The 27,678-nt window shown below is 39.0% G+C and overlaps 3 protein-coding genes across 6 annotated transcripts; 2 read left to right on the plus strand and 1 right to left on the minus strand.

Moving 5' to 3' along the window:
* The first annotated feature begins 302 nt into the window (after window positions 1-302).
* On the plus strand, window positions 303-7,662 carry map6b (microtubule-associated protein 6b). Of its 2 annotated transcripts, XM_079886948.1 has the most exons (4): window positions 303-1,407; window positions 3,406-3,622; window positions 4,959-4,998; window positions 6,224-7,662. In XM_079886948.1, the coding sequence occupies exons 1-3, from the start codon at window positions 704-706 to the stop codon at window positions 4,992-4,994; spliced, it is 957 nt and encodes a 318-aa protein (XP_079743074.1). In that variant the 5' UTR covers window positions 303-703; the 3' UTR covers window positions 4,995-4,998; window positions 6,224-7,662. The 2 variants fall into 2 exon arrangements, with proteins under 2 accessions (XP_079743074.1, XP_079743073.1); XM_079886947.1 differs by lacking the exon at window positions 4,959-4,998.
* A 978-nt stretch (window positions 7,663-8,640) lies between these two features.
* On the plus strand, window positions 8,641-13,696 carry LOC307166623 (histone H4 transcription factor). 2 transcript variants are annotated; one of them, XM_079885085.1, is made up of 10 exons: window positions 8,641-8,932; window positions 9,197-9,353; window positions 9,478-9,704; window positions 9,785-9,896; window positions 9,982-10,134; window positions 10,279-10,353; window positions 11,120-11,240; window positions 11,335-11,473; window positions 11,767-11,894; window positions 12,729-13,696. In XM_079885085.1, exons 2-10 carry the CDS (start codon window positions 9,203-9,205, stop codon window positions 13,135-13,137), a joined length of 1,515 nt encoding a protein of 504 aa, XP_079741211.1. In that variant the 5' UTR covers window positions 8,641-8,932; window positions 9,197-9,202; the 3' UTR covers window positions 13,138-13,696. The 2 variants fall into 2 exon arrangements, with proteins under 2 accessions (XP_079741211.1, XP_079741212.1); XM_079885086.1 differs by having other exon boundaries at window positions 8,653-8,932; window positions 11,770-11,894; window positions 12,729-13,669.
* Window positions 13,476-27,408, minus strand: auts2b (activator of transcription and developmental regulator AUTS2 b). 2 transcript variants are annotated; one of them, XM_079885084.1, is made up of 14 exons: window positions 26,995-27,408; window positions 26,555-26,595; window positions 18,266-18,571; window positions 17,986-18,179; window positions 17,796-17,840; window positions 17,593-17,688; window positions 17,129-17,200; window positions 16,985-17,014; window positions 16,815-16,886; window positions 16,580-16,715; window positions 15,996-16,076; window positions 15,824-15,907; window positions 15,511-15,721; window positions 13,476-14,915 (listed from the first exon to the last, which is right to left on the minus strand). In XM_079885084.1, exons 3-14 carry the CDS (start codon window positions 18,360-18,362, stop codon window positions 13,805-13,807), a joined length of 2,229 nt encoding a protein of 742 aa, XP_079741210.1. In that variant the 5' UTR covers window positions 18,363-18,571; window positions 26,555-26,595; window positions 26,995-27,408; the 3' UTR covers window positions 13,476-13,804. The 2 variants fall into 2 exon arrangements, with proteins under 2 accessions (XP_079741210.1, XP_079741209.1); XM_079885083.1 differs by having other exon boundaries at window positions 17,965-18,179.
* Window positions 27,409-27,678: the final 270 nt, after the last annotated feature.

Here is a 27,678-nt window from a genome sequence, read left to right on the forward strand (position 1 = left end):
TAACAATCATTCGATTACAATAACTTAGACTGTCCCACATGTTTAAGTGTAGCCAATTGTGCTCATGACATAAGACAATCAATAATTGTCATCAATCAATTGCATCAATAATAGACTATTTTAATATTACATGAATCAAATCTGTTTTAAGGTGTGTGTGGGTTTTTTTTTAACTAAAATACACCACCAACTCTTTTTAGACCCCCTAGTAACCAATGCAATATATACATACGGGTCTTCAGATCAACAAGTTCCAGAATCATGTAGCCTTTGCAGTGGGTGGAGGATGCGCGATGTGTGTCAGTCTTGAAATGGTTAAACGAGCGGCGTCCCCACCCGATGCTGTCCAGACGCTGATGGCTGCAGGTGATAGTTCACTCCGCACATCACGACCGGGGCGGTGTCTTTGTCTTACAGCTGTCAATGAAGTCGCCTGGACGGTGTCTTCGCTTCACTCTAAAGAAACATTTCATTTGTAACTGAAAGAAAACAATCGCGTCGAAATTACTTAGCCGCAAGTGCGCAAGCGCGTGCGCTACGATACAGAGGATTTCAAGAGTCTGGAAGGATTTCTCGCATCACAAGGAGCATTAATACGAAGAAGCATCGCTCTCCTGATACAATTTTGATTGTGTGCGTTTTATTCCTCATTTCTGAGTTTTTTTCTCTTCAGATTCAAGCCTTCCCCTCGTCGTTATCGATCATGGCATGGCCCTGTATAACCAGGGCTTGCTGCATCAACCGCTTCTGGAGTGAGTTGGACAAAGGTGACATTGCAGTGCCTTTGGTTTTCACGAAGTATTCAGACGTGGCCGAGGTGCAACATCTGCACCCTCAACCCAAAGCAATAATATCACAGAAGCCGGTCACCACAGAAGCTCAACCTGCCCATAGAGCTCAGCATGAGGCGTCGGCCAGAGCGACTCACGCCGCTCCTGATGCCGCAGCATCATCATCTCAAGATGGGTCAGGCGCTTCTGTGATGCGCGAGGATTTCAGAGCCTGGAGTGTGCGTCCGGAACGAAGCTGCAAACCCAGAAACGACTATCAGCCGTCAAAGACCCCTTTCAACAACGTCACTCAGTACCAGAAAGATTATAAAGCGTGGCCCATTCCGAAAAAAGGAGATCATCCATGGATTCCCAAAACCACTTCTAAGGCCGAGGAGGGCAAGGTCTCCAAAAAGGAGCAGGCCACTTCTGAGGTTGAAACCGGTGTGGAAAAATGTGAGATTGAGGAAAAGCAGCATGAAAAAGAGAGTAAAGAAAGTAGAAAGAAGTTAGACAAAAAAGAGCACGAGGGGAACAAATTGGAGCAAAATGTTCCAGTGGAGGGGAAGAGGAGGTCAGCTGCAGATGCTCTCAACAGGCAGATCAAGCAGGAAGTCACATCTGGAAGCTCATATAGGTAAATATTTCATTTTGTGTTTCATTTGTATGCAGTTAATAACTTTCTGATTGTTTTCAAGAAATCCTGATCAAGAAAGTTCATGTCAGTAGGCCTATTCATATATTTTCTTATTATTTTTTATTATTAATAGACTGATATTAGAATAATATATTAATCGTACAATATTTAGCTGTTTTGAGAATATTGGACGATAACCGGCTTACAATTTTTGGCTTACAGAACATTCTAGGAAGATTTATGGTTGCAAAAATAAAACCTAAATATAACCATTAGAGAATGTTCTGTGTGTTTTTTTCAGGTGCAACTTTAATGAAAGGCTTATTTTTGGTTACCAAAAAGAGCCTACAGAGAATATATATAATGTTATTGTTTGGTCCCCCCCCCCCAAGATTCTGTGTCTGCTGGGTTATTCATTGATTAACAGAAATTCCATTTATATTGTTATGTTAATTTTGAATTTCTAGGTGTTCTTTGCATTTATTTATTGTGTGCTTCCTTCAAATATTTCTTGATTACCATTAAATGATGATATTGATGATGTACCCAAAATCAACTCCCTTGTTGGGTCTGTAAATACAGTCTCGCCAATGTTACATTCAAGAGACTTAATCCTATATAGATTTTTGCACTAGTTTGTTATTGTACATAGACACAAAGCTGTAACCAAATATTGAGATTTGGGAGAACCAAAAGTAGAACTGGTCATTAAAAAACCCCTCACTGATCATCCACTGATCTGATTATTTGCTACTTTTCTATTTTTACATAAAAACAAGCCTATCAGATCACTGTAACCATGTAGCCTCTGAAACAGAAGATTTTATCAATGAACCTTATGTAAGAGCAAGATGTAAGGTGAGATTTAGATCCAGTCTTTGAAAAATATCACCAGTCACCAGTGTAAAGCCTCTGAGGCTTTTCAGCCTGAAATATGTTGAGTCATTCTTGAGTTTTCAGATCATTTTGTGCACACTCACTCTACTTTCATAAAACAGATGCACCTCAATGTCCCTGATTTCTTTACAACCCTTATGATAAGAAAATATATTTCCCTATATATATGAATGATCAATATATTAAATGGATTAACAGTAGGCCTATATCTGATATTTTTCTTATATTTTTTAATAATTTACAATATAAATGTTTCATATTTTCAAGCTAGTTAACAAAAGCACACCTGCATGTACTCAAGTATTTAGCCAAGAGACTATCAATGTGCTGAGAAGTGCACAGTCATCACTTTTAAAATATAGTAAATGAAGTCTAAATGCAACTTGGCCAATTGCAACCGAACCACAGTCTCTACTCTTCAGCACAATGGCAACCCCAAAAACTCAGACATACAAAAAAACCTTTTAAATTCCAAAATAATACAACACTGAACACTATCAGATCAGATCAGATAATATGATACATGAAATAACACTTCATTTTAACATTTGCTCTCCTTTAACAGTCAGAAGCAAAGCATGCTGGGAACAAGAAATCTGTTGTTACTCATTCCGTGAATGTGTGTGTATACATTTATATGGGAACATGCATGTGCAATATATGTGCACAATAAAGAATAAAACTTAGTGAATATTACATGTAATGCTATTTTTGTCTTCATTTATAAATATTTTATATGTATTAATATATAGCCATACATGGTCCATACATATATTGCAGTATATTGAAAAATATATGCACTAGTTTCTCAAATATGGAAATATATCATGTAATAAATCGTATTATATTTTACAGTATATTCCCATATATTTTTGTTCCGTAAGTGAAGGCATCAGTTTGATGCTGAATGCTAACTTTGCTCTCTTTAAATAGTCCAGAGCCTCAATTATTGATGTCAACTAAATAAAGTATATGTATATTGGCACATTGGTCTTCTAACAATGAACCATTAACCATATTTGATTACTCTGCCCTCATGTATATATATAATTATAAAAGGCTAGCATTCATTTTAAAAAACGACTTTGTTTGTTTCTCCAGGACGGAGTTCAAGGCTTACACAGATGTCAAACCAGTGAAACTCATCAAAGCGAAATCTCAGTACAAACCCTTAGTGGAGGAAAAGACAAACCTGGAGACCAGTTACAGCTCCACCTTTAAAGGAGAGCAGGGCAAACCTCAGGCCACAGACAACAAGCTGATGGACCGCCGTCGGATACGAAGCCTGTACAGTGAACCAAGCAAAGAGTCCAGCAAGGTATGATGTTTTTCCAGGTCATCAGTTTATGTTGCCATGTTGCCTGGTTTTATTACCATATCAATGAAATCAACAACTCCAGATATGAGCGTAATCATCAAAAATGTAATTACACTGTGAGGGATGAAATTGTAATACTTTCTAAATATGGGGCTCCAACAGTCTAATGCTGTCAATTCTTAAAGGTATAGTTCACCCATCATTTTACTCACCCTCATAACAGTCCATGCAGTATAACTTTAGTATTATTTATGAACTATTATAGAACTTATTTATATTTTGATTTGTTGTGTTTAGTTTTAGTAATCTCTATGGAAGCTTGTGTCCGCCACTGAAAAAAGAAGGTAATTGTGAATTTTTTTATCTCGCAATTCTGACTTTTCTTGCAATTACGAGTTTATATCACGCAATTGTGAATTATAAAGTCAATATTGCGAGATATAAACTTGCAATTGCAAAAAAAGTCAGAATTGCAAGATATAAACTCGCATTTGCGAGAAAAAATTCAGAATCGCAAGATATAAACAGAACGAAATCTAAATTGCGGGATATAAATTCTGGATAAAAATCTTTATAACTCGCAATTGCGATTTCATATCTCTCTCTTTTTTTCTCTCACAATTGCAGAATTCGGAGGAAAAAAAAGTCCGAATTGTGAGTTAAAAGTCGCAATTATCGTTTTTTTTTTTAATTCTGTGGCAGAAACAAGCTTCCACAAATCTCAGGGCTTCAACATACACTTATTTTAATTTTAGTTAGTTGCTAAGGCAATATTTATTTATTTTTTACATTCATTCTTTTTCAGTTTAGTTAACAATAACAACACTGATTCCACAACTTATTTTCTTAGTAGACATTTTGAAGAATTGTTCTGTTCCTATTTGCCATTCAATTAGCCCCCATTGAACCGGAACTTTCCAGCTTTAAAAGAAATCAAAAACGACTTCTGATGTCAAATGAGAGTTTCATGTGACAAAACAGACTGACATTTGATAATCTTCTCATCCTGTGAGCTGTTAACTGGATGGTGGATCAAACGATTCATTAAAAATATCCGACGATTCGTTCACAGATCAGTCAACAGGAGCTTTATTACAGAAACATTCTAACTCAGAATCCTATCCTATCTGTTTAGTAACCATGGTAATTTCACTTGTGAAACAGAACGTCCTCCACAGCAGAAAGTCATACAGGTTTGGAACGACTTGAGGGTGAATAAATAATAATAGAATTATTCCTTTTAATATGAAAGCAAATATGTTGCAAGAGGACAATTTTGTAGTGTTTCTGTGCATGTAATGTGTTGATGTAGCCCCTGCCTCTCTCACTCTCATAGGACTGTTCTGACAGTGACAGCAGCTCTGTTCTGTAGTCAGGTGTGTTCAGTGATTCTTTTGGACAGCATGGATCTAGAGTATTTCACCATACAGCTGCACCATCACAGAGATCCTCAGTGGGACAGATTCTGATTAAATCCTCCTCACAATGAGGATTTGCTCAACACTATGCCTTTTCTTTTTTCTTTTTTGCATGAAACTAGTATCTTCACTATCAAGAGGGGCTATCTGGCTTCCATTGTAACTGAATGCAAATGATTTATGCAAGGTTACTGGCTTCAGAAACATATGCCAAATGATACTAATAGGTTTCCGCTCCATTAGTATCGAAAGTAAGCTCACACTGATCACTGCGATCATGCTATTGTGCAAGGCGTTTGAATGAAGTGCGATCTTGCAAAATAGCAGAAATTCTCCATTATTGGAAAGTATAGGTAAACGGGGATTCATCACAAATTATATATGTTATATATAAACTTTTGTGACAAGTTTTGAACTGCATCTCTTATTTTGAGTATGCAGAACAAATCACCTCTTGTTTTGAACACATCATCTACATTTAATAGGGCCTGAAAATCACATTCTAACACATTTCTGTCATGAGATAACTAACTTGGATGCCACTATACTAATTGAAACATGATTCACATTTTTAGATGATTTTATTGACGTTTTAAATGTACAGTGTGCACTGGAGGGCAAATTCTACTGTAAATTACACACTTTTGCTGTTTATTTATTTGTTTCCTAACCGTATGGTGCTCAGGGGGTCCAAGCGTTTAGGTAAAAACTACACTACCATTAAAAAGTTTGGAGTTTGGAAGAAATCTCTTATTCTCACCAAGGCTGCAATAATATAATGCAAAAATACAGTATAAACAGTAATATAATAAAAAATATTATACTTTAAAATAACTGTTTCTTATTATAGCATTCTTTTGTGAATAGAAAGTTCAGCATTTATTTGAAATGGAAATATTTTGTAAAATTATAAATGTTTTTGATCACTTTTGATCAATTGAATGTGTCCTTCTTTTTTTAATCGTACTCTAACTGACCCCAAACTTTTGAATTGTAGTGTATATGGTGAACGTAATATTTTTAAAAACTTAAAACGTTAATTAACAGTTAAACTGTTAATGTACTTTTTAAGTTTTTAAAAAATATTACGTTCACCATATACAACGTAATTATATATAATAGGCACGTGCTGTTTTGCAGATTTGAATAATGCACCAAAATGTCTCTTTTTATGTTCCTGTAGGTGGAGAGGCATCATTTATCACTTTCCAAGCCAAAAAAGACAACAAGCCATAGCAAAACAGTGAAAAGAGCAAAGGAGAAGCCAATCGCTGGGAGTCAAGCTGCCAAGAAGAAAACTTCAGTGAGCAACCAGGAGCCAAAGCCAGAGGGAGGGGTCACAAAGAAAAGCAAAGAAATGATCAACAGACTAGCCGAGGCAAAAGATTAAGTGCACTTTTGTGTTTGGGGGGGTTGAGGAGGCTATAATATGGAATAGAGGACTCTCATCCCCATGTTCATGACTTTACTCTAATGGCCCGACTCTGATGGTGTCTTTACCTACGTATTGTAGTAGATCAAGGCTTGTCTGCTTGATTTGTCTTGACTGTGTGGCCACTGTCCTGTCTATTATGAATCTATCTTTGCTTTTGCCCCGCATCTGGCTCCCTTTCCATGTACATCAATAGCTTTCTCTGTGGCAAAGATGATTACCGGATCCTTGTTGCATGCTGCCTCTGAGCAAAAGGCCATAAGCCTTATTATATAAGATAAGGTTTTTGCTTTATCTTGCATTGAAAGATATTTACCGGTTGTTTCTTTCAAAGCAATCTCATTTAATGTGATATGGACTTCATTTGAAGTATATGGACCACTCTAATTAGATGCACCAATAGCCATAATATTTTTCACAACACATTCAGATTATAGCAATATTATATGCCTCACTTACGGACACAAGAATGTCTAAAAATCTCAAACCGCATGTTTAAAGATTGTGTGACAGTGTTACACTGGAAATTAGCAGGAGCTTCACGAGTCAACAAGTGCACCATGTTTAGCAAATGAACACGATTTAGATTCAAAATGAGTATTTCAGTACTTATAACAACAGTGCCAGTCACTAGGCATGGTCTCTCTTAAAGTGTGATTGTTACCTTGTAGTGTAAAGCATTATGCTATGGAAACATATTTACGCTCAGCTTGCTCTGCTCTCAATAAAGCAACATTCAGATGTGATCTCATATGCTCCATGCAATGTAATACAGATAATTTGCTGATGTAAACCTTAAAAAACTGCCTGCTTTCCTTGCATTTTAATTTTGATGATTGAATTGGGAAGAATGCTGCTAACCATACAGCTGAGGTCCATGCGATTGACAGACAGAAGCATGCCCATCCTAGTCATCTGTATGTTAAACATCATTCTGACCCGATCTGTTTTGTGAGCGTGGTCCAGGAGGGGTGAGAGCCCTCTCAGTGTAAATCTACAGCCTCTTGGTTCCGAGCTTCTCCTGGGTTGTCCTACACGTGCTGTGCACACCATTCTAGGTGCTATCCTCAAGCTATGCTTTCCATAACAGTAGTGCCTGTATATTGAGCAAAATCAGATGTCCAAGTGGTAATTCTAAGTGTGATGTGTATGTTGTGAGCTTGCATTGAATGAAATTGATTAAAATCATTAAATAAATACATTTGTGATGTGTTTTGTTTCTTTAAACTTTCAAGGTTGATCAATCTATTAATAGAAAAGCCTTTTCTGGATATGAGCCAAGCATATTATAGAGGAAAATTGGTTTTAAAGATATAAAAACTCATTCATGTGATGCTATTGCTCACACTTGAAGCAGCTGGACACTTGAAACACACAGTCGAGGATTGTGGTGCTGTTGGCCTTCCGTGTCAGAAAGGGAACATTGCAGATGCACTGGACTCAGTCGTCCTCACAAAATTCAATAAATTATTCAAGTCTCAGGCTCTGCATTGGGCTGGCAAATTCAGGTCTCTGCACGAATACTGTTTGGGTGTGGTAAAGTGAAAATGAAGACAATGGGGCAATGTGACTTGTAGTAAAAATGTGAAAAAGGATCAATGAAATGGGTCCACCAGCACTGAATTGTGCATCGTGTATAACATTCACATGAACAACACCCCATTTTTAAAGTTAAAGAACAATACAACATTTTTTTTTTATTCTTAAATCCAGCTACTTTTGATCACATTTGAATGCAGATTACAATTAATTCTCGTAACGTCCAGATTTTTGGGAATATTTATAAACGTCATCACTTGCCCTCCAGCGGTTATTTTAAGTACTGCACATTTCCCCCACTTATTTTTCTATTTTGAAGCGTAAATAAAACCATTAAAATTGCATTACATACATGCATTAATATTGATTACAGACATACTAACATAATACCGATAAGAAACATTTAATTTTTGTAATTTATAAACTTTTCCAATAATATCAAGAATTGTCTAATAAACGTTTCCTCTTTTTCTATCCCATGGACATGTATATATATATATATATATATATATATATCATTACTTGAGTGTATCATTACTTCACTTCCACCAGCAGTAAAACTATAAGCACTTTTTTCAGCCAAAAGCTCAAACCCTGATCAATTCGTGAGGACTTTTATTTTGCCTTTTACACGGAAACACACGTCATGACCTTCGCCATCCTCTCAAACAAACAATTTACCCGCGTTCCCGTCCGTCCCCTCATCTGCTCGTCGGACATGAAGTTTTATGTAATTTAATTTCCTAGACAATGACATGTTTTTACAGTACAGAGTCCATGTGCTCAATATATTTTAAGACTACGTAAATTTCCCTCTACATTAATGCCTGGATGTGTGCGCGCGCTTCTGAGCCACGACCAGTTAATGAAACTGAACTAGCACCTGATCTTCAAACCAGCCAGTGACTCATTACCATAAGAGTAAGCGAATTTATTCATTCATAACCTCTTTGACAGTATCATGGTGTTGTAATAAGATGTATATTATTGTGTATGCTGCAGTAAACCACAAGCACTTAACCTTGTTTACATTACGAGTTGTTGAACGTTTGTTTACTTGTCATGAGCTTTGCTCAAAGAAGTCTTAACAGTTTTAAAGGCACGTTAATGTTGTTGTCATTCCCAAATTTAATGTATTTAGCATTCAGAAGTCTTTTATTAATGTAGTTTTATGCTATCTTCAAGGTAAAAATGGCGAAAAGAAGAAACGTCTCTAAAATCGTGGTGGCATGCGAGTGGGCATCATGCACTTTCAAGAGTCAAAGCATGGAGGAGTTGAGTGATCATATGTCTCTACATTTGAAGGAGCATCTTGGGGAAGGAGATGCCATGGAGGAACTGGGTAGGAGATTGTTATACATGCATAAATCAGGCAGATCTACAATGAAGTGCTTTTGACAACATTTGATTTGTATGTAAATTGCATTTATAGCACATAATAAGATTTGATATTGTCTCGTTTATAGAGGATTATCCGTGCCTATGGAGGGGCTGTGAGTTCCTGGCGATGGGAAGCCAGAGTGAGCTCATCGCTCATGCCCATTTCCACATCTTCCACAGCAAACTGAAATGCATCGGGACTCAGCTTCTTGAATCCCACCCCGAACTGGCTAGTTGCACTCAAGATCTCCACAGCAGCAGCCTAGTCCCGGATGTCTCTGAGGGATTTGTGTGTCAGTGGCAGCACTGTGATGTTAGTATTAGTGTCACTTCTGTTTCACTTAAATATAGACATTATATAATGAGCTTATGTCATTATTTTTGTGTCGCCAGAGTTCATTTAATAATCCGGAATGGTTCTACCGTCATGTTGACATGCATGCACACTGCACTGAGCTTCAGCCGCTTCCTGATCGGCAGCAGGCCCTCTTCTGCAGCTGGTCAGGTAAGCGCTTTCTGCAAACCAGGAACATTTTCACCAGTGTTTATAATCCATTTGTCTGTGTGAAACATGTTTGCTCTTTCTCTAGGCTGCGATGCGTTCTTTAAAATCAAGTACCGTCTGCGGGAACATCTGCGCAGTCATACGCAGGAGCGGCTGGTCGCTTGTCCCACCTGCGGCTGTATGTTTTCCAGCAATACCAAGTTCTTTGACCATATTCAGAGGCAAGCAGAACCGGAAGGTCTGTTTATTTCACATCGTTCCTCTTCAGTCGCTGACAATATAAAAACTCTGTTATTTAAGATTGGCCATTAAAAGTCTTAGCTCCTTTCTTATAATACTGCTCTGCTGGCTGAAGTTTTTCCATAAATACATTTTATTGCAGATTCTCTCACATGTGGACATTGTGACAAAGCATTTGCCAACGAGAGGCTGCTGAGAGACCATGTTCGTCAGCATGGTGAGTTCATGTAGTTTGCACAATATATCGTTATCAATTACTGCTGATATTAGAGATTCAAATTGATTCGATATGAAATTGTGCATTCTCATTTCCACTATTTTTACATTTAGATTACCGTTGCTGTCGTGTAACAGTCTCTTAATCTTTAAAAACACTAATAATTTAATAAATAACACTGTTAAATTTCAGGATGAATATCCCATTCTCATACTAGCCAAGTGTCCATTATGTTGTAAAGCCTGAATTCACTTGTAGCATTTAAAATGATAGATTTTTTGTTTTAATGTTCTATTTTTAATTTATTTAGACAAAATAGAATGGAATTTTAATATCATCCATAGCATGAAAATCATTTCCAGCTTATGATTATTCGTTCATCCCTAAAAATGTAAGATGGTTTACAAAAGATTGACACCTTCTGGAAAACAATATAGAATATTGCTCTTTGTGGATGATTTACATGTCGTCAGATTTATTGATATGCCACTTTATACAATAGACATAGTTTTAAAGCAACTTCACAGTAATATGAAAATAACAGCATTAATGTTGCAAAATTATTTATTATTATTGTTCTTAAATTATTAAACAAGACAATAGTGTCATTACAAGACATAATGTTGATTCAAAGTTGATTGAAGTCCAGTGTCGAATTCTGATACCAACTTGATTCAGAGTGTCGGTGTCAAATGAATTTTTGTGTTTTTTAAACCTATTTAAGAACATTTTAGATCAACTGTTCTTTTTTTTTTTTCTTCTTCAGTGAATCATATAAAATGTCCTCTCTGTGACATGACATGCACATCCCTCTCCACCTTGAAGATCCATATCAAGTTTCGTCACTGCGATGAGAGGCCCTTCCCATGTGACTTCTGCGAGAGCAGGTGGCTGCCGGGAGTTTGCACACTGTCCACATACACTGAAGTAGGACTGAAGAATATATTGCTAATATTTAATGGTTTGTCTCTTTACTTTTAGCTTCAAGAATCAGCATGATCTGCGGAGACACATGGAGACACACAATGAGGGGGCAGCGTACCACTGCACAGTAGAGGGCTGTGGATACTCCTCACGCATGGCCCACACCATGAACCAGCACTATAAACGAGTGCATGAGGTCAGCCAGCAGAGGGTGCTATAACCTCAACCATGCGTCATATTTAAAGGGACAGTTCACCCAAAAATTGTTGTTCCAAACCTGTATGAAACAGTTGATGGGCCCCATTGACTTCCATATATTTTTTACCCCAGTCAATAGGCTCCATCAACTGTTTGGTTACCAACATTCATCAAAATATCTTCTTTTGTGTTCAGCAGAAGAAAGAAATTCATGCAGGTTTGAAACAACTTGAGGGTGAGTAAATTATGAAAGTGATGACATAAAATAATATGTGTGATAACCGTCTTCAGCAGGACAACATGGTCCCGAGGTACAAGTGTCACCTTTGCGACAAGACCTTCTCTTGGTGTTACACTCTCACCCTCCACCTTCGAAAGAAGCATCAACTCAAATGGCCATCTGGACACTCGCGTTTTAGGTATGTTAAAAGCACTACATAATATCTTTGTAATTAATTCTAAGCTTACAATTAGTGATGTGACGTTTGGCACCGAGGCTTTGAAGCTTGTATAAAAAAGCATCTCACATTAAAGCACTGTACCGGAGCTTGATTTGTTTTGCCATAACCACGTGATCTGTGACGTCCGAAGATTCGTTTTTACACACAACCACGTGACTGCTTCGTATTGTGTTTCAAAAATAGCGCGAACCCCTCACGCATGTTTCGCAAGTCATTTGCTTGTTTGATAAGAATAAATATTTACATGCGTAGTGTTGTGCATGTTCAATTTGTATTAATCCCCAGTTCACAAGCACTTCAACTGACCATTCTGCAATCAAATTAATTTATTTTTATCATATATGCCTACCATGAGCCTTGCCTATGAACTCAAAGGTTTAGGACTAAGGCAAAAGCTTATATGAATAAGGCTGCATGTGTTGATCGAAGCAGATTCATAAAATCAAATTTTTTCAATTTTTTTCACAAGTTTTATTCTGACTCATTTATTCATACATTTTGTTAGTACAATAACACTTGAAATACTATTATTTATATAGACTTAACACTTTTATTTCCTTGTATGATTTTTGTATAGCAAACTGATTTATTATATGAAACAATTGAAAAATGGCTGGGTGGTCTGGGATGAAAAGGCAGCTTTTCCACCTTTTGACCACAAGATGGCGTTAGTGTGCACCGTGTTTAAAAGCTTTGAGTTATGAGCCATTTTGCGATACAGTTGATGGGAAAGCCTCGGTGCTTCGCAAAGCTTCATTTCACCATTGTTACTTACAATTGCCTCTTGAACAGGTACAAGAAGGATGAGGATGGGTATCTGCGGCTAAATATGGTGCGCTATGAGACTGTAGAGGTTACGGAAGAGTTGATCAAGAACATGGCTGAAAAGCGCACCCCTCGCAAGGTCTCCGGTTCAACCGGCCACTCCAAGGAGCCCATGATGCATCCCGACAGCGGCAACAGCACTCCCCAAAACTCTTCGTCGCCCTCTTCTCCTTCTTCATCTTCTTCCACCTCAGAGCTCTTGGAGGGGGCTGACAGCAGTGCATTGAAAGGCGATGAAACATCTGTGTATTGTGTGTTGAACACTGTGACTGAGGTGATTGGGGAGCCAGAGGAAGTGTCCCAGCCTGGTGAGCCGTCAGGGGCTGTCAGAGCTCTGGCTGCAGTGGCTAGAGGTCTAGGAATGGATGTGGTGTAGTCTCATACTTATCAAATGCAGTTTCATCAGAGATAACCTGTGTAAGAATACACAATCTGTTTGACCTCCATTAGATCAATGTTTTTATAAACTAATTTGTACAGGTCAGAGGATGATGTTTAGCATTATCTGTTGTTTAAAAATTTGCTAGTGTTTTATTTAAGGTTTTTTAAAGTACCTCAGGTGTGTAATTCTATTTGTAAAAAAGAAAATTCTGGTCTGGAAACGTGCTGTTTTTCTTTCTTTTTTTACAAAAAAAAGTTTTACATAAAATTGACCCTTTTTTTTTTATCTCTGTTTTAAAAGATGTTTGCTTTTATTTTATTTTTTTAAATAAATTTCCAGGAACAATAGAGTGAGTTTTTGAGCATAAATAGCTAACATCTCATTTATTTTGTCTTGATACTTGTTGAATATTTTGCATATTGTGCTGTATTATTGTTCCATTGTTGCCTGGCTATAGTTGTAAATAGTTGTGTATTTTTTAAAAACAACGTTCTAAAAGAAGAACAAGTAAAACCACTTTTCTCAGAAAAATCATTTTAATATTTTCTTTGACAAAAAAATCATTTCATAACTTTCCACCACTGTACATTTCATGACTACACTTTGTTTCACATGAAGTGCTTGATATACACGAGTCCATCAGTTCCTGATGCAGTCCAGCTTACCGAGTATCAGTGTCTCTGTGTGGATGCAAAACAGGTCTATCCATAAGAGGGGTCATCCGTCTAGGAGACCCTGATCTTGCCAGCAGCATTGGGAAAAGTGGGTGTGGTTGGGTGTGTACATAGGCAGCAGGTAGAGTCCTACTGAGCGAGTTGTAATGTGAGAGCCCTGCGCTGGGGTAAGCTGCCGTGAGGAGTCCTGGATGCGGCAAGTGAGGGTCCAGTGCAGCATGGTGCATGGCCAGTAGGCGACCCCGCTCGCTCTCCTCTCTCTGGAGGGTCAGGCGATGACGCTCCTCCAGCTGACTCCTTTGCTCCAAGGCCATGGACTGCAGAAACGGATCTCGTGGGTAAGCAGGGTGCCCCATCATGGTGCGTTGCAGGTGGTCATTTCTCATTAAGAGGTCCTTGCCCAAAGAGTCTCTACGAGGAAGGTCTAACCCCCGATAAACATTACGCATAGACTCCCAATGTTGAGGCGAGTAAGGAAGCCTTTCGGCTCCAGGTAATGGACTCATTCCAAGAAAAGGTGAGATCAGCCTAGCCCTGTCGAGACCAGGGTGGCCAGCTGGGATTCCTATTGGCAAATGATGAGTAGAAAGAGGTGAAAGGTTTAAAGGAAGGGCTCTGGGACCCTGCCATGGTTTTTCCAAGACCTTCTGGTGAGTTGTAGCCCCGTGGTCCTGGTCGTCTCTCCTCTCCTCCTTGACCCTCACCTTGCTATTCTTGGAATAGGGGGGTTCATACTCAACTCTAATTTTCTTCTCAGCTGGCTCCCAGGGTTGGCTATCACTATTTGACCGCTTGAGATCCTCTCTCTGTTGTTTGGGTGATGAACTCTCCTTTACCGCTTGCTTGTCCTCAGCGGGCCGCTGCTCACTCTTGACATCCTCTTCTCTTTTGTCACTTTGGATCTCTTTGTGTTTCTGCTCCTCAGTTTCTGGGGTCTGTTGTGGGAGCTCCTGGGCTTGTGTTTTCTCTCTCACTCGCTCCTCTTCCTTGGAATCATCTGGAGAGGAACCTATGAAGGACTCTGTTGATGGTTTGTTGTCAAGTGCGCTGTTTCTGATGGGGGACAAATGCCTTCCATTTGATTTCTCTTTTGGCTCCCTGCAATGATTGAAATAAAAGATTTGAGTTTTGAGCAAGAACTCTTGAACCAGGGGTTTCCAATCCTGCTCCTGGAGGGCCAATGTCCTGCAGAGTTTAGTTCCAACATGCCTGTCTGGAAATTTCTTGTAATCATAAAGACCTTGACAAGACAGTTCAAGTCTGTTTTACTGGTCTTGAAACTAGACAGTGACCCTTCAGGTGCAGGATTGGACACCCCTGGTTTAGGCAGTTAGTGTCTGCTACAGCGTTAAATGGCCCAGACACCAACATAGTGCTGGTACCAGATGTGGCCCGGATCTGGGCGAACACGATGTTGCTGTCTGGGGGTTGAAAAACATTAAGGAGATCAAACAATTCGTTAGCATTCCCAGTGACTGTTTGGCTAGTGCAGAACTTCTCAGATGTACCCAATTTCTGAAATCTTTCCAGATCCAAGTGCCCATGAAGCAAATATGGCCGCAACCTGTTTACCAACTTTTGAGGAAGTTTGCGATAACAGCATCTATCATTGAGGTCAATTGGAATGCTAGCAGATAGTGTTCTGCAGGTACCTTCTTGCTCTTGGCATACTGGCAAATTAGCTGGTACGTACCTTTCCTGATCATCTTTGTTGATTATGGAGTCTTTTTTAATCGCTGTTCTGTCTGGTACGGAGGGAGCTCTTTCAGGTTCAGATGGCCTTTGACATAGAGGGGGCGTAGGGAAGGATGAAGGTGTCTGGTGCAGTCTGTTCCAGGGCTCCAGTGGTCCACTTGAAGTTGGCACCGTTTTACCATCTTTAGTACCATGCGTTGCATTTGGTGCTATGAATGTCAGAGAGTAATTATTGTCAATCAGGGAAAGACTGATTTTTCACCTGCAGCAGTTACAGATCCTTTATTGTAAGGATAAATGAATGTCCTTACTTATTGATGGGTTTCCAAGCCCTCCAAAGGCAGATGAACTCAATGTATTTAGGCCTCCAAAGGTGAGTGGCTTATTAAGAGACTCTACACAAGAGATACGTGGGTTTAGATTTTGAGCAGTAATGTTGATCTATTATGAATTCAATTCTCTAGGAAGTAAATTTAATCTTACCATGATGGGGGACTAGACTGTGGAGATTGTTTGGGGTGTGTGGTAAGGATCCATAGGGTGAAACGGAAGGTTGTTTGGGACCTAACAAGACAGATGTAGATGATACTGGATGAGCACAGTTCTGTTTCTGTCAGACACAGTCTTATAACTTTTATAACATTAATGTTTTCTATTATTACAGGACACTGCTCACTGAGATCATGGGCATTCATTGATGTAGCTTTGTCCATTTGATCTAATACGGTTCCAGTGGTTTTGCTAAGACATGTTTCTGGATTATCTTTTTACTTCCAAAATACCTGGAAGTAATACTTCTAGTAATCATGAAGACTTTAGGTGGTTCAGGTTTAATAGGGTTAGATCTGAACTCTGGAGGACAGTGGCCTTCCAGGAGCAGGATTGGACACCCTGCCTAACCTAACCTTAACCTTTAAAATCAGTGGGAAGTAACTGGACTGTAATATTGTACCTAGTGCCTATAATCTAATTAGTTGATAGGGATGTTGTTCCAGAATCAACAAGATGGTGATCCAAGAACATCCTACTTGGCAAAATGACAGTCACTTGTGTGGATATGTTCCTACCTGCATTAGAGAGGATGGTGGAGGGGCGGGGTAAATCACGTGGCTGCAATCCCATGAAGCTCGAGCCAGACGATCGATTAAAAAAATCAGGCTTAAACCCAAAGTCTAATTTATGTGGCTCAATCTGCATCTGCTTCTGTAACACACAGGAATGGAAAAATGGTTATAGATTAAATATGAGTTTAAAACTAGATATATTGCATATCTTGAAAATGAACAATTATTTGATTTGAACCTTAATTTTTTGTTGATGATGGTAAACCTGCCATGCAATGTGGACATGCATTGCACACCACTTCCCAGATTTCTGAAGTAAATAAAAAACAATGTGAATAATGGGTAAAGCATTTTGTTCCTGGTTTACAAGGTAATACAAAGAGCTCAACAATCACATGCAAACCTTACCTTTGGTTTAGGACACATGGGGTCTAGAAGCTGGAAAATATGTAATAATACAATACATTATTATTCTTATATTTCATCATGATAAATTGGACATTTATATATGATTTTCATCATGTAAAAAAAGGATGATAAATTGAAACCTACTCTGGAGTCCCTTTGTAAAAGTTGGTGTGGCACTGATCCTGGTCTTGAGACCACGTCTAGAGGGTTGGAAGCCTGCAGATACAAATACTTTGTGAATACTGTGTCCATTTTTAATTAAATTATAAACATGATGATGAATCCATGGGATTCCCTGTTTTTCCTCAGCACACTTTATCTCTTATGAAAGTAATTTAAGTATCTAAGTGTGGCTAGACTGGAATTTTTACATATATTTTTATTTCTAGCCTTTGAAACCAGGCTTTGCAGATGTGGGGCTGAATCTCATCTGAAAGCCATAGAAAACCATAAGACTTTTCTTCTCTTGTTTTTTTTTATTTCTTCCTTTGTGGGAGGTCATCTCAACTTAAGAAATATCAAGTTATTCACAGGCTTCTTTCAGTGTCAAGGCCTTTTAAGAATGCTGTGTTTCAAACAAAACAGACAGCTGAGAGTGGCAGGCAAACCTTGGGCTGAAAAGCTCCCTGGAGAGAGCTGAATGGTCCAGCAGGTGGAACCATAGGAGGTATTCCAGTCATTACTGACGGATACGACGGGACCAACTGTAGGGAAACCACAGAAAAATGTCATTAATGTCAGGAATCAAAAGTCTGTTCATGCTGATTCAGGACATAAAAGCATTTCTTTTTATGGCTTTTAAACAACTTACATTGTGTCTATGAAAGGTGTCCACTTTAGCGGGGTATTTGTCAAACTGCAAGAAAAGAGGGAAAAAAGATATTTACCGTCACTTATGAATTTTATACATTGCATTTCGTAGAATTTCAGCTCAAATAATTGATTATGAATGTAAGTGATGTATCAGTATTTCTCCTCACTTGTCTGGCAGGGGTACGCACCAGTGGTGCTGATGGGCTGGGCATGATGGAGTTGGGGAACGGAGTGAAGGTGTGCTGATGTGTGTGTTGGTGTGTGTGCTGGTGCTGGTGGAACTCCGTGCGCAGGTAGGCCTGGGAGGCTAGTGCTCCTCCTCGATCGACAGTCTGGGAGGCCAGGAACCGAGAGTTTAACTCCTGCCGCAGTAGGTCGTGATCTAGAAGGTGCGCGAGAGAAACAGTGAATATGCAAGAAAGATTTAAGTTACATTTTGATGGTGCGGTCTGTCTGGTGCAGCTGTACCTGTGTAGGGACCTGCGGATGGTGCACTGGGCACTGGCAGAGGGCTTCCTGTTAAGAGGGGAGGAGGAGGAGGCAGGGCTGTCGTTGGGGCAAACATGTTGAGGTGTTTGGAAAACGGGATGATTACAACGCTCCTCTTCAACTTGTGCTGATGCACCCAAAGTGCACAAGAGTTTGTATGAACTGCTTTGGAAGGTGAAAGATGTTTTCCTTCAGTCTTTCTAGGGGTTCTTAAATATCTCCTTGTGGCATCCTGCCTGCTGTTTTCTGATCACGCATTTGTGGTATTAGCAACATCAGCAAGACCTGCGGGTCATAAAATATCGGGTCAACACAATGGATACCGGGCCAGCCAAGAAGAGCAAAATAATAAGAGAATCCATCAAAAACATCAATAAATAATAATCAAGAAACACAAGAAAAACTAGATTTTTACATCGCTTTTCCCAGAAAAACACTATAGTTTTCAGAGCCAAGTCAAAAGGGCCCCCCACAAACACACTGTGATATTCTGGTCCCAAAACATGACTTGTGTACCTCCTTCAGTGTAAGTCATGACAAGTTTTTACCTGTTTTATCTTTTGTTATATTTAAAAAAAATGAACTGATGGGTTAAACTAAAGCACATACTATACAACATTGGCGATGGTAGGTCTGTCTTTAAAGTTATTGTTAAAAAAAATTACTATGGAGAAAATTAATGTGATTTTAATTTCTGGAACCTGACTCTTGTGCCCTATTACTTATTAATATTAAAAATAAATGTTTTTGAGCACCAAATCATCATATTAGAATGATTTCTGAAGGATCATGTGACACTGAAGACTGGGATAATGATGCTGAAAATTCAGCTTTGCACAGGAATAAATTACATTTTAAAATATATTCAGAACAGTTATTTTTAATTGTACTATTATTTCACAATATTACTGATTTTACTATATTTTTTGATCAAATCAATGCAGCCTTGGGAATGAAACTTACTGCCCCCAAACTTTTGAACAGGAGTGTATAAACGATGGCACAGTGCAGTAATTGTGTCAATGCAAAGATAACAATGTACAATGAGGCAAGCAGAGCTTGTAAAATAAATAAATAAGGAGAGAAGGATATCTCTATCTTTACAGCATTAGTCTTTTCACATGCTGTTATAGCACTGGTGACTTTGGTTTCACAGTGACATTTACTGGTCCCTCCCGGGGGTGGGGGTCGCTAATAGTGAATGCAAATGTGATGAAGGGGTGAAATCCCTTAGGGATTCGCCCATCTATACAACCTGCAATTACCTCCTTTTGAACAGCACTCATGCACATAAAGCAAAGCAGTAAATCTCTTTTGTGTCGAGCTGTCAATTTGGGCCTTTTCTCCAGTGCTGCTGTATCTATAGTGAAAGGTCTTTTGAGAACCCCATAATGGATTGTTAGCTTCTCCAAGGGGTAGACCTCCTTTCGCGAACACCAGGGGTACACAGAGGAGGGAAACACAAGGAGCAACTTATTCGCCTGAGCTGAGCTCCAAATCCCTTGTGATGAGCTGTTTGCATTGAATAGGGTGACACAGCCGCAGGGGTCATTCAAACGTTGGGAACAGTAAATGTGTGTGGAGAAACAAACTAAATATAAACTGTTTGACGACTGAAAATATAAGGTGTTTAAAGGTGCTTCCAGAATGCAATATTTCATATGCTCTTAAAAATAAAGAAGGGAGTTTTCGCAGTCATGCAATAAAAGAACCATATTGGCTTCCCCAAAGAACCTTGCGGTTAAAAGTTCTTAAAGGGACAGTTCACCCAAAAATGAAAATTCTGTCATTAATTACTCGCCCTCATGTCGTTCCAAACCCGAATGAAGATCTTTTTTGATTAAATCTGAGAGCTTTCTGTTCCTCCATTGACAGCTACACAACTACCACTTTGACGCTTCAAAAAGTTCATATAGAGATCGTAAAACTAATCCATATGAATTGAGCGGTTTAGTCCAAATATTCTGAAGAGACATGATCGCGTTATATGATGAACAGACTGAATTTATGCTTATATTCACGTATGAACATTCATCAGTTCACACATCAGTTGTGGTAAACAGAAGCTCAAGCATGTTTGCTTGACGTGCGAGAACCAATGAGGTTCATTCTCGCGTTACGCAGCACGTTTGAGCTTCAGCAAGAACCAATGAGGTTTGTTCATCATACAGTATAAAGTGATCGTGTCTCTTCAGAATATTTTGACTAAACCACAATCTTTACAATCTTTTTGTAAACTTTCTGAGGCGTCAAAGTGGTAGTTGCGTAGCTGTCAATGCAGGGACAGAAAACTCTCAGATTTCATCAAAAATATCTTCATTTGTGTTCCGAAGATGAACGAAAGTCTTACGGGTTTGGAACAGCATGAGGGTGAGTAATTAATAACAGAATTATAATTTTTTGGTGAACTATCCCTTTTAAAAATAACTTTTAAGAATCTAAAGAACCGTTTTTAACTATAAATAACCTTTTGTACAATGGAAAGGTTCCATGGATGTTAAAGGTTCTTCATGGAACCATCAATGCCAATAAGGAACCTTTATTTTTAAGAGCGTAAAGTGCCAGACCAGCATGTCAGTCCTTAATGAGATGAACGGGAGAAATGCTGGAGGAGACAATAAGTCTCCAGAGAGGAGAACAGACAGTCTCCATCTAGTCCGTAATGAGTGGTACAAGCCACATGGCACAGCTCAATAGCTGGACTGGCTACAGACTAATCAAGTAAAGCTAAATAATAAGCAAGCACAGAGAGTCCTTAATAGACCCTTGGATCATAATGGGGCTGGTGTTTTAATCTAATTTGCATCCAGTTAAATGAAAGAACAGCGTGTGATGATGTACCCTTCCATCAAACGAAGCAATAACGCGCGGTAAAAATAAATGAAAATATTTGGCTTGTGTGTATAAGACTCGTTTCGATTAAACTGCTTGTTTTCAATTAGTGTCATGGCACGGTAATGCTCTATTTTGATGCAGGTCAGGAATTAAGCTAAGCCTCTTTTTGGAGCTGTCAGGCCACCAGCGAATTTGTCTTCCTGTGTCAGTTGGCAGCTCCCTTCCCCAAGCCATTTTTGTCATTCATCAAGCCCATTACTGGCCTAACCCTTCCAGGCATGCAGAAACCAATGGTCTAATCCCTTCATTCTCACAAAGACAAGATTAGCTGGAGGTTAAACACTCGTGTTCTTTAAATTTTGTCCTTGACAGGGTGCCAGGGGAAAGCTCTTAATCTCGTGAAGAAGCAATTGGAGGGAGCTTTGTGTGCATACAAAAGTAGACGAGCGCAGCTCAGGCGGAGCGCAGGTAAGCCCTCCTAAAAACTACACTTAATCTTCAAATCATAAACCTGTTTACTGTAGCCGGTCCTCTGCGGTTTTGCGCTCGCAGATGGCGGAGACGTCTCATTAATCATCCGCTGGCATCGAGGGCCACGTGTGTTATTGCTAGGGCACAGTTGGCAAATGACTCAAACTGAGAAACAGTTGCTCTTGGGTGCTGACAGGTTCCCACATGGTTTTTAGCTCACTGTGAATGAAGCCCACTTAGCTAAGGTGCATCTGTTCGGCTGCACCTCTCTCTGACACTTAGCCACATTTGTGAGAGTAACGGCTATCTCAGAGAAGAACACTACACGGCTGGATTTCACCTGTGTGGAAATGAGCTAACACAAATACTCACTTCTGATATGTTCAGGATTAGTCGTCAACTGAAAACAGCTAAAAAAAAGCTCCTACCTCAATGTTTCTGCACCCTAAGTCTGAGTCGTGCATGGATTTACTAGAAAATTGGCGATCCAGGCAGTCCAGGCTGTAATCTGGCAGGTTTAGAGAGCTCTCTCTGGTGCAGCGTTCAGCAGGCGTTCAACAGCTCTTGAATAAGACACAGGGGAACAGTATCTCTCTGTATTCTCAACTTGCCAGTCTGTCTGCAGGATCACAGTCTGTGGTGTTGGGTATCACACAGACTAAGCGAACACTTCCTTTATGGCGCTGCTCTCTCTCTCACTCTCTCTCTCTCTTTTTTCCAGTTAACACATCAAAGCAGTAAGCCAACTGGGTGGTATGCACAGGATTTTTACGCTTACTGTGATTTATATGGATCAAAACAGTAATATGTGCAGATAGTGGCTATGAAAGTGGGATTCTACACACAGTTTTTTGTTACAATATTTTTATTTACCAAAGAAGGTATACGAAATGAACACTACTTGACTGCAGTTCACCATAATGCCAATTTATAGTTTCTTAAACACAATTCTGTGTTTTCGGTCCTTTTTAATCTCTAAATTCACAATTTTCTCCTAAGAAAGGATCTCAGTAATCTCACACGTGCCTCATGAGTTTCAGAAGAGATCTCAATCTCAAACTGCTCTCCAATTTGGTAAGATACTAGATTACAATCAAAAGACCATTTTGTGTTCAAAATTTTTCCATAAAAATCTTCACATTTGTCTGAGTTGTGCTAGCTACATTAAAAATGATATTATTTTACAATTAAAATACAATTATGTATTTTTTGACAAAGTGGAAGTCTATAATTTTAATATAGAGAGAGATTTACTTTGTCAGAAAATGTTTCTTTTGCATTTATAGTTTAATTCAGAGACAGTGTTTATACTTAGATGGAACACCCCCTCTGTGCATTTCTCTCAGTTTTAAAGCTTTAAACCCAAATAACTTAATTCAAAAAGTGCAATTCCTCCTCTTAAACCTCATTTCATCAGTCATATATACAGCATAAGAATCAAGCCGTATTTGAGCAAGTCATGGCTTGTTATCATCAAGTAATCCCTTCACAAAGGATGATGTGAAAGGCCAGTTCAGGACACAAGCTAAGGACGTATAAATTGCTGTGAGCAAAACGACTGCATTCTCCCACAGTCAGTACAATAGGCAGCAATGCCCGGTATAGAGCGGTTTCATTATTCAGCGCTCAGGTTTCGTTCAGTCGGGGATTAGTGATGGGGATGTAGGCCGGCCGTGCACACAATGTCTCCTGAAGCCTGTGGGATGTGTTGTACCTCCCGCTTCCGAGAAACCGAGCCCCTGGAGCGCCAGTGAAACAATCAGCGGCGTGGAGGACGCTAGAGACTCAGATCCTCAGCTTTAAAACAGACTCTTAAAGCGGCTTCACTGATGATAAAGGGCCCGTTGTGAGTCTTATCGCAGTGGTCAGTCACGGCTGTAACGTGTGTGAGAGCTGGGGGCAAAGCGAGCGCTAAAGTTGGATAGTCAAAGTGTTTATTTGAGTTGTGTTGAAAGCTCCAAACAGTCAGCTGTCTGGCTGATGTCTCAGCAGCGGCGATTTCAGCTATACACTATCCCCGACGCTCGGGCCAGGCCCGGCTCGGGTTACCCAGCGAACAATGCCAACTCTGTTCTGACTGCCTATCTCACAGACTCCGTTGTACTAACATGTATATCTATGTCTGCAACGGACAGGGGATGAACAGATTATACTATGGCCTTGAATAGTTTCGCTCCTACTTTGAAGGTGGCTACAGTGATCATGCCTGTGAAATGCATTCTGGGCCCTGTATAGCATATAATCTTAACACATCCTTAACAAGCATGGCAGGAACTTAAAAAACTCTATCCAGGCCAGTCACCGCACCTCGGCCAAAACTGAAGCAAAGACAGCTCTGTGAATAGCATTTGAGTTATTCCTGGCAGAAACATGTTACGGTTGTGAGTGTTGAGGGAAGCTGTCAACTTTTGACAGCCGAGTGTCGGGCGGACAGATTACACAGCTCCTCAGCAAGCCTTCTCATATTAGCATTAACAACAAACAACCATAACAACAGAGTCAAACATAGTACAGTGCTTACACTGGAGATTCTTCAATGTGGAAAAAGCTTTTAAAAATATAGAATATTTAGAATATAAGCTTGGCGTGGCGTGGTAAGATTATGCAATGTTTTTGAAAGTCTCTTATGCTCACCGAGGATGCATTTTTTGGATCAAAAATACAGTAAAAACAGTAATATTGTAAAATATTATTAAAATATTATATTTAATACATTTAAAAAATGCAATTTTTCCTGTGATGGCAAAGCTGAATTTTCAGCGTCGTTACACCAGTCTTCAACATGATCTTTCAGAAATCATACTAATATGCTGATTTGCTGCTCAAGAAACATTTCTTCTTAAAAATCAATGTTGAAAACAGTTATGCTGCCGAATTATGTTTGTGAAAAGGTTCTTTGAATAGAATGTTCAAAAGAGCAGCATTTATTTGAAAATTAAATCTTTTGCAACATTATAAATGTCTTTACTGTTTGAATGTGTCCTTGCCGAATAAAAGTATTAAGTAGTGTAATTTTTGAGCGTTGAAAAGTTAAATATGACAGAATTTCTCTTTTTTGAACTTCCCCGGGCAGTTTGAAGATCAGAAATGTCATTCATTTCAAGATTTATATTAAGGACCAATTTCAAATCGATTAATATTTGAGAAATTTTTATTAAAAATCGTGTTATTTTATTTACTTTTTTATTGTTTTAAGTTTATCAACTGTTACTTAACTAATGTTGTTTTAGCATTTCCACAGATGCAATGCAATGCAATGCAAAAAAAAAATGTCATTACCGTTATGCTTTATTACCTCAAAATTTCTCATGTACAATAAAAAATTCATACCGTCATACATTATACCAAACTTCAGGTGATAAATGTTTCCATTATTCCACGAAAAACTGACCCTAACTAAAGAATCACCTATATTTCACCAGACTTTGTGTTAACAGTCTGTCTATAATTGTCATCAGAACTGTGCTGTTGCATCTAAATATACACAAATGCAAAGGAAGCTGATTAGAAATATGATATGTGTCACTCATTGAAGTGATGTCTAATTAAAAACTGAATTCCGAGAAGCATCTGGCAGAACACTGAGAAAAAAAACAGACCCTGAAAGCTGTCTAATCCTCCTATGATTGAGACAAGCGTCCTTTAACTCAATTGCATTAAGATGGCTTAAGGTTTAATAGGCTTCTCAAAACACTATGTGCTCACATCCTTTCTGTTACATTTGCAAGCCAATCATGGTGCTAATTGCAGCAAATTACAAGTCTAAAAATATCTTTCACAAAACACAAAAAACAGTTTGCACACATAGAGCGCTGCCACCTGTACATACCAGCAGTCTGACCCAAGGCCATGACCCATCAGTTCGGTGAGACCCCAGCCCAGTGTTGGTGGCCAGACCTTGGCCCCTGCTGACAAAAGTGCTAGACAGGAGCCTCCAGAGCACCCACTCTTACTTAAAGACGTAAATTCCATTATCTATTGCTGGTGACCCTATGAAAGTAATCTGGTTAAGTTCTTAAGTGCCTCTGATTTGATTTCAGCACGCTTAAGTAGCAAAAACTTCATGAAGTAAATGGTGATGAGTGATATAGAGAGAACCGATTGTGGTTTTCATGAATGCTTCATGACTGAAATGTGTAAGTGTGCCAATAAAAAATAAATGCAAGGACTGAGTGTCTTGTTAAATAAATCAGCAAGGCTAAAGTGTTTTTGGGCGGTTTGGCTGTGGAGTGTCCAATCCTCTATCCAATTAAGTGGAAGATTACCAGCACGTACTTGGCTTGAACATACCCACCTCCTAAGAAGTTATCGAGAGGCTAATTGGCTCTAAGGGTATTGTGTTTTACATCCTTGTACTCAATCCAGGGGATTTCTCATCATGCCATCTGCCCAATGCAAGTATAACATGTCTTTTATATCTTTTGTTGCGCAATTCATCATATTACAGAACGGAAAAGTCATGATGTTGTGAACCTTCCAATCTTTCTTAGCCTGGGAAAAAAGCCATGAACTGCACCCGTCAAATGTCCAAAGCAATAAAATGAGAATATATAAGTTTAATATCTAGAAAGATTGTTTATATCTTTTTGTGCTGAGGTTTGTATTTATAACACCATGTATCACAGCATGTGATCTAACTGAATGCACCAGGAGTTCATCTATAAGTCAGCTGATTTATTGCCAATAAATAAGAGCTAAACACAATTCTATTATTACTGAGAAGTCAACGTAATTATACAAATGCCCACTAGAGGTTCCCAGAGGATTCTGTCTCATTGGAGTAGGAACTGATGTGATGACACTATCATTAGATAATTGAGCCTATCTATCAAAGCTATCAAGAGGTGTTAGATATAATGGTTGCTAATGAATTCTCATCCAGGGAGGCAAATAAACACAACATAAATAAATAATGTGCACGTTATAAAATGTGATCAATGGAATTTGAAGAGATTTACATACCTTCATTTGGAGGAGGGAATGTCTCTGTTTGTCAGAGCAACCTGCAATATTATTAATAAGTTTCAGTAAAAATTATCCATAAGCCAACACACACATTTTAACCACAAGAGGACACTGTTTCACCACTGCAAAACATGACAAGCTCCTTCACTGTTTAAAAGACCAAATGCCTACAAGGGAACACACTGTCACTACACATAATAATTTTTCCATGCTTCACAACAGGAAACAAAGACATAGATGCAATGAAATCAAAAGAAATGATTATTTTAATCAAGTTTGATTCTTATTTAAGAATTGTTGTACTGAGCTATCCATTTCTCTCTAGGCAGTTCTCATCTTTGCTGTAATATCTAAATGCACAGCAAGAAACACAACCAACCCAAATCCATCAAATCTCAAGACCTTAACATTTTATTAGATTTTCCAGAGGCACTTACCCAAAATGCCAATGAAAAGACGAGACAAGGAGGACGATAATCTCTCTGGTTCTTCTCAGTGTAATCCAAAATACTGCCAAAAATGTTTTTCAACTATCCAATGCTTTTCAGAATACAGTTAGTGTGTTAAAAAGTTGCTTTGTTGCATGTATAAATGAAAAAGATAGGTCCTTCCAAAATCTAGGAGCTCTGACAAAGTGTTCGTTTCTACACTTTGATTATCAGAGCACGTATGATGTTGAATCCTGAACCAATCCTTTCCAGAGACTGAATCTGTATCCAGTAAAATCCTCCAAACAGAGTAAACATTAGGCTTTGAGTTCCTTCACCACCAACAGATTAAACGCAAATCCACCCGAAACAGGTTTGTGATCATCCAGGAGATCCTTTCCAGAGCGTGTCCAGCTCAAGAATGCCCCCACAGTAGCGAACCGTGCATTCCTGTGATCCCTCCCTCCGCGGACACTCCCACCGCCTCCCACACCTCCCTCCTCAGCCCTGACAGCGGCACCCCAGCGGAAGAACAATTACAACACTCTCCTCCTCTCTGTTCAACACGTACCTATAGACAGTCTAGTGATTATGGCCATCCTCTTAATTACAGGCCCAGAATAACCAGAGGGGACAGGCGACGGGTCAAGAATGCTGATGAGACGGTTCCACCTCGCACCGAAATGAGACTTC

This window comes from Squalius cephalus (genome assembly GCF_949319135.1).
Source record: "Squalius cephalus genome assembly, chromosome: 11".
NCBI classification, from domain to species: Eukaryota; Metazoa; Chordata; class Actinopteri; order Cypriniformes; family Leuciscidae; genus Squalius; species Squalius cephalus.